This window comes from Notolabrus celidotus, chromosome 13 (assembly GCF_009762535.1).
Source record: "Notolabrus celidotus isolate fNotCel1 chromosome 13, fNotCel1.pri, whole genome shotgun sequence".
Taxonomy (NCBI): domain Eukaryota; kingdom Metazoa; phylum Chordata; class Actinopteri; order Labriformes; family Labridae; genus Notolabrus; species Notolabrus celidotus.
Window position 1 is genome coordinate 16783678 of NC_048284.1, and position 13525 is coordinate 16797202.

At 38.3% G+C, this 13525-nt stretch overlaps 1 protein-coding gene across 2 annotated transcripts in view; it reads left to right on the forward strand.

The window, feature by feature from the left end:
* The window catches only part of LOC117824683 (glutamate receptor ionotropic, kainate 2), an 81375-nt gene that overhangs the window by 19547 nt on the left and 48303 nt on the right, over positions 1 to 13525 (forward strand). Inside the window, exons 2-5 of one of the 2 annotated variants that reach the window (XM_034700244.1) lie at positions 2919 to 3086; positions 5851 to 6108; positions 8509 to 8690; positions 11557 to 11610. In XM_034700244.1, the coding sequence (XP_034556135.1) occupies positions 2919 to 3086; positions 5851 to 6108; positions 8509 to 8690; positions 11557 to 11610 (662 nt within the window). Of the gene's footprint in view, positions 1 to 2918; positions 3087 to 5850; positions 6115 to 8508; positions 8691 to 11556; positions 11611 to 13525 lie in introns of both variants that reach the window. The other variant, XM_034700243.1, reaches the window with a different exon arrangement.

Genomic DNA, 13525 nt, shown 5'->3' on the forward strand with positions numbered 1-13525 from the left:
GCATTAACTTTTGGTAGAGAAGAAAATACAATGAAATCAGAAAAATTGTCATGTTTAAACTTAAACATGAATGAAAATGTTAAGTTTATCGTGTGTGACAGTAAAGCAGGCTAATATTAAGACTTGAATATTTATGATGTTAATTTGACCCAGAAGTAGGCTGATAAGAAAACCATTGCCATTGATGTGTTACCAATTCCTGAATCTGAGTGACTGTTTTTTTTAACTGCATAAATAACAAGATTTTAATTAAATAAAGTCACCTATGTATCAATACTTGGTAGCAACTTGTTTGTATCTTGAGTTGGTAGCCAGGTAAGAAGCAGAGTCATGTATAGTGAGTGGGTGGTTAAGCAAAATAGAATAGAATACAGACATGGTGTGACATGTATAGTGACATGGGGCGCCATACCATGTTATACTGTATGTCATCCTATCATAACACTCTCAAAGTAACGTTTGAACGTAAAGTCAATCATAGTATTTTTGCCTGGTTCCATCATTTTGCATTGTTTTATAAAGCGTCAAGTCTCTTTGGAAATATAAGTAACCCTTCTTGGACTTAATTAAATGTTCTTTTATTTTCGTTCTCTAAGGTATATGATTTCCTTTTAAACCAGCATGTGCAGTGTGCCAAAGAAAATCTGATGAGTGTAACTTAATACCCTTCTGCTCATTTTCATACTCCTAACAGGCTAGTGGAGCTTGGTCTTCTCCCTCAGGGCAGTAGTGTAATAATTATCTATTAGGTCAGGCTGACATGGTTCCAATCATCTTTAATGGTGAATCTCGGCTATCCGTTTCTTTTGGAGATTAATGTGCCATTTTGGTGAAATGAAATGCCATGAATAGCAGCATGCTCACATCACGCAGCTGTATTGCAGGAGGACTGACACATAAAAACCTAATTATTATAGCTCACTGAGTGACAGTGAAGCGCTAAGACGGACTGAAGGGCCTTTACAAGTTTACTCTGAACACTGATCTCACATTTTCCTCTCTCTGTCACATTATTTCCCCATTTCTCCATTGGACTATATATATATATATAAATATAATAGAAATAGCCATATCATATGGCTGTACCATGGTGACAGTGATAAAGCTCACTTCCCTAGGTTAATGACATCTTCTTTGCCCTCCTGTACTCCTTCTCTATCGCTCCCTGCCATGGCCAGCTGCTATTTATAGCTTCGCTGTCTATTATTGTACATCTCTCTCTTTTTCTCCACTCTTTTAAAAGTGCGTCACTCTCTCTGTCTTTTTCTCTCTCAGCCTCACTTTTTCCCCCTCGCTCTCCGTAATTGAATCGATAAACAGGCTTTAAACTTTTTTTTTCAGGATTTCGTCAAACCGCTTCTCTGTCCTTAGAGAGGACGGGAGCCGTGGACAGACTGCTGAACTCTGCTCTCCACTCTTTTTTTTCCTCTTCTTTTTTTTTCAGAGCAGCTCTCACAACTTTCTTTCATCTTTTTTTTTCGCTCCCTTCATCCATTCTCTTTTAAGTTTGATTTCTGTAAAAACTTTCTCAGAGTTTAGTCCGTCCTCTAAGGTGTACTTTTTTTTGTTATGTTTATTTTGGAAGTTGAAAGCAGATGTTTGAGTCTACATCTGATTCAGCTGTCTTTGAGAAACTTTGACATTCTACATTTTCAAACTTATTTACCCACCTGCAACATAACTTCTGGTAATGCCTGATGCATGGGAATACTGTCTTTATTAAACAGAGCCCATTCAACAATGAATTATTCCTGTCTGTCTGGTTTATCGATTAAATACAGAACACACACCAAAATTTTCGGTATATAAATATGACTATAACTTAGTCAAATTTGCTTTAATTTCTTTAGTGACTGTCGAATGAATTCAGGTAATTTACATGTTAACACAATCTTTAAATGAGACCCATTTGTCGTAGCTTCGTTTAGGATTCTGCACAAGAGTGATGGGCCATCTGGAGCTTTAATCGTTGTTGTTCAGCTCAACATAATTGACAAGTCTGAAGGGAGCTGTTTTAAGTTGACAACACCTTACTTTGTCTGGGTAATTATATCGTTTCGCTTGGGCTCTTGCGGCGTGCCAAAACTGGCGTGTATCTTTTGTTTTTGTGCAGAGGCTTTTTTTCTTTGTCGATTAATGAGCAAATGCAAGGTTTGATTTTCATACGTCTAAAATGTAACAAGATTTCTCGGGCAGGCACAGCATGAATCTCCCATCAGGATGCTCTGCTATTATAACTCAACAAAAGAGAAATACAAAGCTGAATAATGTTTGAACTTCTCAGTCGATACATTCTAAATTAGTGTAATTTTAAAAAAGCGAATGTTTTATCTCAATTTCTCACTTGACTTCTCCTTCACAACCTCAGTTTTTGTGTACTTGTCGTTACCACTGGTGTTGTGTTTTTCATTTTCCCTCAAATTCTCTCTCTTTTCTTTATTTCTCTCTCTCTGCTCTTATTTTTCTGCTCCCCGCACTCCTGTTTTTTCTCCGCTCTCCTCTTCTTTGAGAATCACTGAAATCAATGGGACAAAATGGAAGTGCAAACCTTTCCATCAAAGCGGAGCGGGGGGAGTTAAAGAAGGGCAGCCACCCCTGAACTCACCTCCCCACGAAACTAATTGCCTATAATTACGCAGATGACTGCCACAGAATGTAAATCAGATGAGTTCCGATGGCTTAATCCTTACTGTAAATCTACTGTATGTTATTCTGTGAGTTAGCTGTGGGAAGCACACAGCATCAATCTCATAAGTGTACAAATACTGAATTCTGTTAAAAATAACAGCACTGCTTGAGCTGTAATTGCCGTCATTTTATCGATCATTAACCTGAATGTCACTTTGTTAAGGAATCTATTGCAATTACAGGAGAAAGATGTGTTTATTCACAGGTCTTCTTTATTTTTCACCCTTCAGGAGGAATATTTGAATCCATTGAGAGCGGCCCCTCCGGAGCAGAGGAACTAGCCTTTAAATTTGCCTTGAACACAATCAACAGGAACCGCACCTTGCTCCCAAACACCACACTGACCTATGACATCCAGAGAATAAACATCTTCGACAGCTTTGAAGCCTCCAGGAAAGGTAACACAGGAAGAACATTTTGTGTTTGCTCATCATGACTGCTGTTCGGATTGTGTAAAGTTGAAAAACACTAACTAATACAAAAAAAGACTTAAGATTCTGTCTTACCTTTATAAAGCTGTGATTGAATTACTCAAATCATAATCACAAAGTACAAGAAAATTCAAAATAAAACCTCAATTGATACAACAAAAAATCTGTAACGACATGTTCCTGCAAACTAATTTTAGAGTCTGCTATTGACTGGTTTAACAGCTCACAGATTATGTAAATTGAACATTAACTACCAAAGGTTGGAGACAAACACAGAAAGTCAATACAGACAATCACATTCTGTCTGAAATCTCCCCCTATTTTCTATATTATGCGCTTTATTCATGTTTGCTATTCAGCTACTCAATTGTTCCAACAATTCTATTAACCCTGTTTATGCTGAACCCATAAACACAGAAGAGAGGTAGAGACATAAAGCATTAGGATTTAAACAGAGTATCAGACATCACCTTAAGAAACACCAAACATATTTTCATTAAGACACGACAAAACAACAATGTGAAACAAAATTTAGCATACCACTACGGTGGATAAGGCCTCCGTAAGGGATGAGATTTGAAGAATAAAGTTGCAATATTATGAGAATAAAGACATGATATTACAAGAATAAAGTTGTAGCTTTACAGGAATAAAGTCAAAGTTTTACAAGAAAAAAAGTCTAAATTTGACCAAAATAAAGTTGTAGTTTTACAAGAGTAAAGTCGTAGTCTAACAAGAATAAGGTGTTGGTCTTACAAGAATAAAGTTGTGGTTTAACAAGAATAAAGTTAGAGTTTTACAAGAATAAAGTCATAGTTTAACAGGAGAGTTGTAGTTTTATAAGAATAAAGTCAAAGTTCAACAGGAATAAAGTCGAAGTTTTACAAGAAAAAAAATCTAAATTTGACCAAAATAAAGTTGTAGTTTTACAAGAATAAAGTCGTAGTTTAACAAGAATAAAGTCATAGTTTAACAAGAATAAAGTCGTAGTTTAACAAGAATAAAGTCGTAGTTTAACAAGAATAAAGTTGTAGTTTAACAGGAATAAAGTCGTAGTTTAACAGGAATAAAGTCGTAGTCTAACAAGAATTAAGTCATAGTTTAACAAGAATAAAGTCGTAGTTTAGCAGGAATAAAGTCGTAGTTTAATAGGAATAAAGTTGTAGTTTTATAAGAATAAAGTCATAGTTTGACAGGAATAAGGTCGTAGTTTAACAGGAATAAAGTCGTAGTTTAACAAGAATAAAGTCATAGTTAAATAAGAATAAAGTTGTAGTTTAACAGGAATAAAGTCGTAGTTTAACAGGAATAATGTTGAAATTTTATAAGAATAAAGTCAGTTGTATAAGAATAAAGTTGTAGTTTACCAGGAATAAGGTCGTAGTTTAACAGGAATAAAGTCGTAGTTTAACAAGAATAAAGTCGTAGTTTAACAGGAATAAAGTCGTAGTTTAACAGGAATAAAGTCGTAGTTTAACAGGAATAAAGTTGTATGTTTATAAGAATAAAGTCGTAGTTAACAGGAATAAAGTTTTAGTCTTATAAGAATTAATTTTAGTCTTATAAGAATAAACTTGTAGTTTAAAAGATCAAAGTCATAGTTTGAAAGTTGTACAAAAAAAGTCCTTCATTTACTAGAAAAAATATCTGCATTTACAAAATATAAGGCTTACATTTAAGAGAAAAGTTAGAAAACTAAAATAATTAATCGTAGAAGATACTTCAGGGTTCCTCATTTAGTGCAGGACACTGTTCTTCTAATCTTTCCCTTCAAAATAAGACATTTGCTAACCGTACAATTATGTCTTTATTTACAAAACTTTACAACTTTAATCTCTTAAAGTTACGCCTTTATTATAGCACATTTACAACTTCAGTGTTGAAATGTAATTTTAATATATAATATAATCTATTATATATATAATATATATTCAATAACACTAAAAATGCGTAATTAATATGAGATTAAACAAACCTTGTATGCCTGATATTTGTTGAAGAAAAAAACTTTTAAACTATTTTCTGCTATGAAGCCCATAATCTAAACTCCAAAGATGCAAAACATTGCAGCAGGAACACAGCTGTCAGGGTTGGTGTGACATGATGAAGATTAATGTGTCTGAAATCTCAATTTACTGCTCATTACTGAGAGAACTATTCACTGCTTTTCAAGGATGTAGAACATGAGACAACGAGGCAGTGACTTCTAGATGCAGCCTATAAGTCATTTTGATCAACCCAATCTTAACCTGTTATATCCATCTGTACCAAGGGCTTGACTCTTCAAACCACTCAGCACAGTTTCCTAAGAGTCAAAATGAAAAGTGAAATTCAAAAAATCTGAAAAGTGTCTTGGCACCAAATTGTGCGTATCAATGAAAAAAAACCTGAAATGCATTTTCTTCCTTATCAAACATTTACAAACCTGCTTTCTTTGATTTTTCCTTTGCAGCCTGCATTTTTACTGACACATTATTCTTGCTGGCAGTCTGATATTGACCAGCCTCTGCTTGCAAAGTGCTTCATTTCTGGCAACTTATAGCTACTTTAGTCAATTAGAGTAGTGTGAAACCATTGGCAGGAATGTGTATTGTGTCCCTCCTGTGGTCAGGGGCGTAACCACACAAACAAAATGAAGGGCTAGCTAATTCTTAGTTTGGTTTTGGCTTCTTAAATCTTCTGGTTACAGATTAAACTGACCTGCATCTTCTTTTGCTTGCTGTCCTACCAGCATGTGACCAGCTCTCCCTTGGGGTGGCTGCCATTTTCGGCCCCTCACACAGCTCATCGGCCAATGCAGTCCAGTCCATCTGCAATGCTTTGGGAGTGCCCCACATCCAGACCAAGTGGAAGCACCAAGTGTCTGACAACAGAGACTCGTACTATGTCAGCCTGTTCCCCGATTTCTCCTCCCTCAGCAGAGCCATCCTCGACCTGGTGCACTTCTTCAAGTGGAGAACGGTCACTGTTGTCTATGACGACAGCACAGGTACAGGTACAGTCGACAGTGTCTGTCTTTATCTTCCTGCTTGCTTTTGTTTTGCATGACAAGTGTGATGATGTTGTAAAAACCTGCAGCCTTTTGTGCCCTAAAAATGGCACCAGGTGAACTAGAAAAAGGAGCACTGCTGTTGCACCGAGTTCAGCAAGTGCTTTGTAACCTGTCAAGTTAATTCAGAAATCAATAGCTTACTGTTCTGCCTCAGTCCTGCAGGTGCTGCCCATGTCAGTCTTCCAGGAGAGTGAGCAGCAGCAGAGAAAAAGAGAGAACCATGCTACCCAGAATGACCCAGTGTCTCTTCAGATTAATGCAATGCAGAATTGTAGTATGTGGGGGCCTGACAAGCGACATTAATAACACAGAGAGACACTTGATCTCTGAGGGTGGCTATCAAATGTGTCTGTGAGCCATTTCGGCTGTCCCGTGACTTTGTGGAGTGACGCTTAATATACATTTTAAAAGGCGAGGCGTATTTTAGCTGGAGTGAAGTGATATTTTTATGAGGTAAAGCATAATCACTCCAGAGACATAACAATATTCAAATTCTCTTTTGCAATTTATGAACCATTTGGAACGATGTGGTTGACAACTTAATGCAAGTAAATGAGACAGAGTAGAGGGGGTTTTAGACAGGTTGTATAATGAATTCACTTTCTGAGCTGAACAAATGACTATTTTGTAGACATCAGAAATTGTGCTACAGAACAAAATGTCTTACCTTTTTGATTTGTGCTGCTTTTCTGCCCTCTCTACTTTCACGTCTGTTGCTATAATTTTAGTAGACCCTGCTCACACGTGCAATAACCTCATTGTCTTGTCCCTGTTATTTGTCCCACTTGCCACATTATTCTGACTCATCTCCTTGACCTCTTCTCACTTCCTGCCTTGGAGCCCAGTTACGTTGACACTCTCATCCTCGGGCAAACTGCTCCTGCGAGATGCCAAAAAGGTGACCTCTCACCTCTCTCCCTGTTGAAAAGGAGCGACTCAGGCCTCCTCAGTGGACCGATTCTGCTGTAATACACCTGACGCCCTGAAATGTGTGACAGCTGCATCGCTGCATTGCTACCTCCCCCCGATCCCCTTTCTCGCATCCACCTGGTCCCAGGCTGTAATCACACAGCTTCATGCTCCAGGGCCTCGCACTGCTGATTGGAGCCTATCTGACGGCTGGCAGGGAAAACTATCGGAGGGGATAAAATATTCACACACAGCCGTTAGAGGATCCAGGGGGAAAGTCTGAAGGCATTAGCCAGAGCCCACAAACATCCACACTGACAGTGTTTCCCAAACGTTGAGCTCCCTTGACAGAATTTTTTATTCTTGCTTAACACCTCCCAAAGTGTCAGTATGAACAAAAACAGGGAGTCACAGACATGCCCCAGAGTAGGGATCTATTGGGATTACCTGAGGAAAGCTCCAGGAGGTTCAGTATTCCTCTCTACAATGGTGCATTTCACAACAAGACCTGCATGTTCCTATTTCACACCAATCTTTCTGTAGGCCTCAGGGAGACCCGGCCCCACTCACAGTAAGACCATTAAACTGCTCACCCTGCACTTCATTTCAAAATAAAAAATAGGCTGAGCTATCTTAAAGTGGTTCCACGAAAAAAAAAAAAAAATCCTATCTCTCTCCAGTTCCCTCTCCAACTGTCCTTGCTGCTCCATCCATTTTTATACCCATGACAAGTAATCATCTCTCCCATCAATCCAGCCTCTTTCATCCCTGCACTCTGAAGTTCTTTACTGAGGGTGAAACTCATTGTAATCTCATCACAGTTTCTCCCGGAGAGCTTTCTACCTGAGCGTGTGGTCGAGAAATGAAAGGTGAAGATTGTAGCTCAATATGTGACGGCCGCGTCGGGCTCCCCAGGGGGAAAGTACAAGCTGGGCAAACAGAACAGCTCTCATCAGAACACATCTGAAGTGTGTGTGTGAGAGAGAGCAGAAACGCAGGATTGACCACAGCGTTCCATCAGGATAAAATTGAACCTATTCCATGCTGCTGTATGGTATCATGGAAGAAGAGAGCAACATTCGGGAGGCTTCTGTGGGCTTGTAAGTTTCTGTAGGCGGTTGCAGATCGAGGTTCCATTTTGTTCTTTTTGGTATAAAAGAGAGCAATGTGCTGGGTTGGTGTTAAATTGTCTTGATAGGTCTGAAGCAGTGTGTTTGCTTGCCAAGCATGAGTAGGAGGATCAATAGACTGAGGATTAGGAATGAATGCATATGAGCCTTTTTCTGCTGAGAAGACCTGAATCCGGTTAGTTTTGTGGCCTCCGCACCGTCAGAGATACTTCAATATGGCAGCATATCAAACACACTATGTAGCTGCATCTTTTAAACTCCCTTTTTTCACGCTATACGTATCCTCTTTTGTCTGCAGGTCTCATTCGACTGCAGGAGCTGATCAAGGCACCGTCACGATACAACATTCGTTTGAAGATTCGACAGCTGCCCACAGAAACCAAGGACGCTAAGCCACTTCTGAAAGAGATGAAGAAGGCGAAGGAGTTTCATGTCATCTTTGATTGTGGACATGAGATGGCAGCCTGGATCCTAAAACAGGTATAAACCCAACATAAATGATAAATATTCGATTTGATTCAGTGTGAAAAACAGTACTAGAAACTTTAAAGTCTTAATTGTCTCAAATATTTAAATCAAAAAATGTATTTTTTCTTGTTTGGGGAAGTTCGTAAACATCAACTTCATGTTTTAAAAAGCTGTCTCATCAAAGCACGCTGTATTTCATCAAGTTGTTTCTTTCCTATACATTTTAAGCTAGTTAGCAACTAGCAAGAGCAACAAAATCGTCAAAGATATTTGAATCAGCTATCTATCTCCTACATAAATGATCTCTGGTCACAGACATAGAAACTAGCATATTTAATAACCTGGCTCATCAAGGTAGCTACTAACTGTAAAAATGTGTCTATCTGGCTCTGATTAGCATTAAAGTGCAAAGTCATGATACAGTGATGATAGCCACAGTTAACATTAGCCAGTTGTTTCAGACAGTGTTTTGGTTTTAAAGACACTTAGCTTCTGTAAACATTAAAAATAAAGTATTCACTGTCGCTAAAAGCAATAGAAGCTAGCTCAAAAAGCTGACACAAAGTGTTGCAAACTTAGCAACTTTGTTGCTATATTTACCAAGTTGTCAGACCCCTCTAGCAACTCTATTTCAAAAAAGCGATTAGCGACAACTCTAGCAACTTTTTCTGGTGTTAAACAGAGACTTTCTGAGACTGACGTGAAAGCATGTATCCTTCTTACTCTTCTCAACGAGCAGTGGATGCTGCTGTGAGTCCCTCCTAGCTGCATTCAGAGCAGGAGGCGTTCATCCCTCAGCATTCAGACTGCAAATGTATCATGCATGTACGAAGACACCGCTGGCTGATCCCACCCACTGTCTCTTTTTGGTCCATTTAGATAGTTAATGCAGATTGCATACACTAAGAATGTAGAAAATGTTATGGTTGAAAAATTTCAGGTTTTATTTTGATTTGTTGTCGGCTCCTAAGTGTAATCATAAACATATTTAGATTGTTTTTTAACCTCTTTTTGCCTCTCCCTCAATGTTACTCGTCTCTCCTACAGCGTCCATTATAATTTTAATTATGCAAATTAAGCAATGATGTCATTTAGGGACTTATCGGGACTTTTAGGACTGCCAATAGCTACTTCCCTCACTGAGGATTTGGCAACACTGCTGACACATTATCTTCGTTTTTGATGCTGAATATTTAAGCTAAGAAGTAAGCCAGCTGGATAGGCAGCACAAACAACCTAGCTAAGCTACATCTTGGCAGCTTAAGATATTTAATTAATGTGTTGTAGTGGATGAAAAAGTGACAAATAAGAATGAATGAACCTATTTTTCGTCGGGGTGACAGTTTTTCACATCACATTGCCTGTACCCATGACATCATGTGCGTAGGTCGCAGAAGATAGCTTTGACTTGCATTGTCATGGTATTTAAACACAGGCTGCCTGGGGGTAGGTGGGGCCGCAAACACTTCAGATTTTACTGTTGGGGGTCGCAATTTGAGGTTGCGAGTAACTGTTGTAATATAGGGTATAAAAACAAACTTGATGAGGGGTGTTTTAAGAAATAAATGTCATGAGAATAAAAGGTCTATCATGAAAATTAACTTTTTGCTGAACAAAATGATTGACTTAATACTATTTCAGACAGATTTGTTAAATGTGAATGTTCTTCTTCAATTAATCCACAAATTGTTAGTTAATTTATGTAATTGACACAGTTAATGCTCATGGCTATTAGTTTCCCAATTTCTTTTTAAGTGCAATATGTGAACAAAGGGAGCAGTTGAGTTGAAAGAACAGTAAATTCATGAACAAGATGAGTCATTTTATCTCAGCGCCTCCTGAACTGAATTAAAACTGAATTAACTGCAGTCCCAAAATTTACATATTTTACCCTCCCAGAAACACAGACTTAGTTTTCGGTCCATGGACTCATAGTTCATTCATAATGTAAATGTACTAAAACAACATTAAATTATTCTCTGCATCACTCTTCTCTCTTTAAGCCCTTATTCAAATGATTCAGTTACCTGCTTTCTGCTCGGTGCATCTTTAATTTCTCTGTAGAGTATTAGATCTCTGCTACTGACCCGTCATAATGGATACTCTCCGTAGGACAATAAAGGTTTTTTAATTAGAAAGTCTAATTCTGCTCACAGGCATGTTAAATTCATTTAACAGGGGCACATAATTCATGAGAACAGTGGGAGTTCTTATTGAATTGAAATCTTCTTGAAGGCAAAGTGCACTGCTTGATTTCTATATAGCTGTGTGTCTACGGGATGCAACAAGGAGGATTATTTATTGATGTGAATACTTGGTGGGCAAAACAAAATATATACTACATGTCAACTGTTCATTTTAGAGCCTCTGCCTGCAGTGCTTCTTTGTGCTCGTTTTGTTTTCAGTGTTTACTTCTTGGCTGTAGCGTGCTGTTACAGGAATAATTGCAGGAATAACAAGGACTTTGAAACATAAACATGTATATATTCAGTCTTTTTTTCCCTTTTACGTAGATAGGGAACTGTGAAATCATTAAATTCACATCCACACAAACAACACATGTGTGAAAAGGATCTAATTAAAAATCATTTTTGGAAAACAGGCAAAGATGCTATAGATGTGTCATTTTGAGCTTTCATAAGACGACTAGTTTCATAAATAAAAGTCTCCTTTCAGGCAGACTTGTGCACTTGGTTTAGACCCCCTGTTGGTCTCTTTTGATGTGAAACTTTTTCAGCTGCCTTCCTAGCAAGGGTCAAAGCGACAACACGGGTTACATAAAAGTTAAATAAAGAACTTAATGAAACGAGTGGGGTAATAAGCTCATTAATCATTGATTTTTTTCTTGTCAGTACTCACTGTTCTTTCTTCCCTGCAGGCCCTGGCCATGGGTATGATGACAGAGTACTACCATTATATTTTCACTACCCTGGTGAGTTCAAGAGCGCTTCTTCCTTCATCTAGACAAAATACATTTATTTACTGTTTTCTTTCTAAAGCACTACACACTTTATCATGTGTGAACATTGTTCTATTTCTGGGCTCTTTTTGAAAATAAAATGTCACCTTCTTTTAACAGCAAGGCAAAAATACATCTATTCATCTGATTGTTTTTTTTTTCTTCTGAGATCAAAATTAAACACGACATAACTAGTCACATAAAATAACCTTCATTTTGCATGAGACCTTTTTTTAACATGAACTCCAACTTAAACTATAGATATAAATAAATATAATTGAAAAGCTGACACACTGTCGTTGTTTTGATACTCTTTGTTTTAAAGCATTGGTTGTGAAACTGTGTTTTCTGAATTCCACACCAACCTTTTCACCCTACCTGGCTGTCTGAACCCTGACTGCAGGAAACAAAAGCAGCTGGATATATTTTATTCTGACTCTGGCAGTGCTTGAAGTTCTCCAAAGTTCTTTGATCTAGCCACTACAAAGATTACTTGCTATCTTCGCTGAGCCCAGAGAACAGAAGACTGAGAGCTCAGATAACAGCCCTGAGTAAATGAGACTGTGGCCCATTTGGTCCATTATAGCTCGAGCAAACAAATTGCATGCTGTGTTTGTTTGGAGCACAATTGGAAAGGCTAAGGAAAAGGTTGGAGAAAACTGACTTGAAAAAGACATTTACCAGTGCACAGGACATTCAGCTATATCTTGTGCACCCACATAAGGACCTGGCTAGATGAAAGGGAAGTGGGTGACAGCAGGTATGTCATTGGGAAAGGAAAGGGAGCAGTGATTATAGGGCTGTATCCACCGCATGCTGCTGCTTGTAACGATGGAAACATGCCTACTTTAACATCAGCCAGTGTTTGGCAGGCCACAGTGCTGGCCAGAGCTTCTGCATACTGGTACCAAGCCATCCATGCTGTTTTTCCGAATAGGACGGCAAACATTGACCGTGGCAACCTCATTCTGCGTCCATCACCTGCTGTTGCTCTGTCAACTGTGTTGTCGCATCCCAGAGACATCTGCCTGGTGAGATGCCAGACATGCTGTATGCAGCAGACAATTGGGTTGTCCTTTCACTTCCACATGATAGATGGCAGTCCACCAAAAGCCTGCCTTTAACCTTGAGAGGCTTTCCTTAATCATGGCTCCTGCCTCAGCATGAAATAAAATAACTCATAAAGCACCTTGAACTGCCCTCCTCTGCCCTCATTTATACCGATAAAGCTGCCACTCAAACGACTACTCTAATTACTGAGGACGGATCACAGACAGTCTAGAGGTAGCCTCTGGATGTGGAAAAGAAAGCCATTGTATAATCTTTGAACTTGCATTGTTTCTAATAGCAAGCAGGGGGCAACTCAACTGGATGCAAAAAGAAGTGTAAATGTCAGTCTACGAGAAAATATGGTGTTTCTCACTTGATTTGCTTGCCCTGTAAATCATTTCCTAACAAGTTTATGGTCTTGTTTACTACTTTCAAATCTTCATGGTCATTTGTTATATTATGGTCACATTTATGAAACCAGACACTACACAGGGTGTGTATGGCGACCTCAAAAACGCCTTGTTTACCTCTTGGTTGTATGAAAAGGAAACTAAGGAAGGCACTGTTTGGTTAAAAAATAGTATCGTAATTCATATCACAGTCACTGAGAATGATGGGTTCACATTGCTAACCATGCTAGCTAGTATAAGCAAAAAAAAATGCAGTTAGTCCCAGCACCACTCCTTTAAATTTTGCGATGGTGTAAAGTTACCAAAATAGATGCTTTAAAAAGAAGTAAACAAACCAGTGGGTGGGCATTTAGTGACCACCTTAATGTTTTTGTGTATATGTATTTTATTAATTTTCAAAGTCGACATCAACAACAACAACAAAAAAA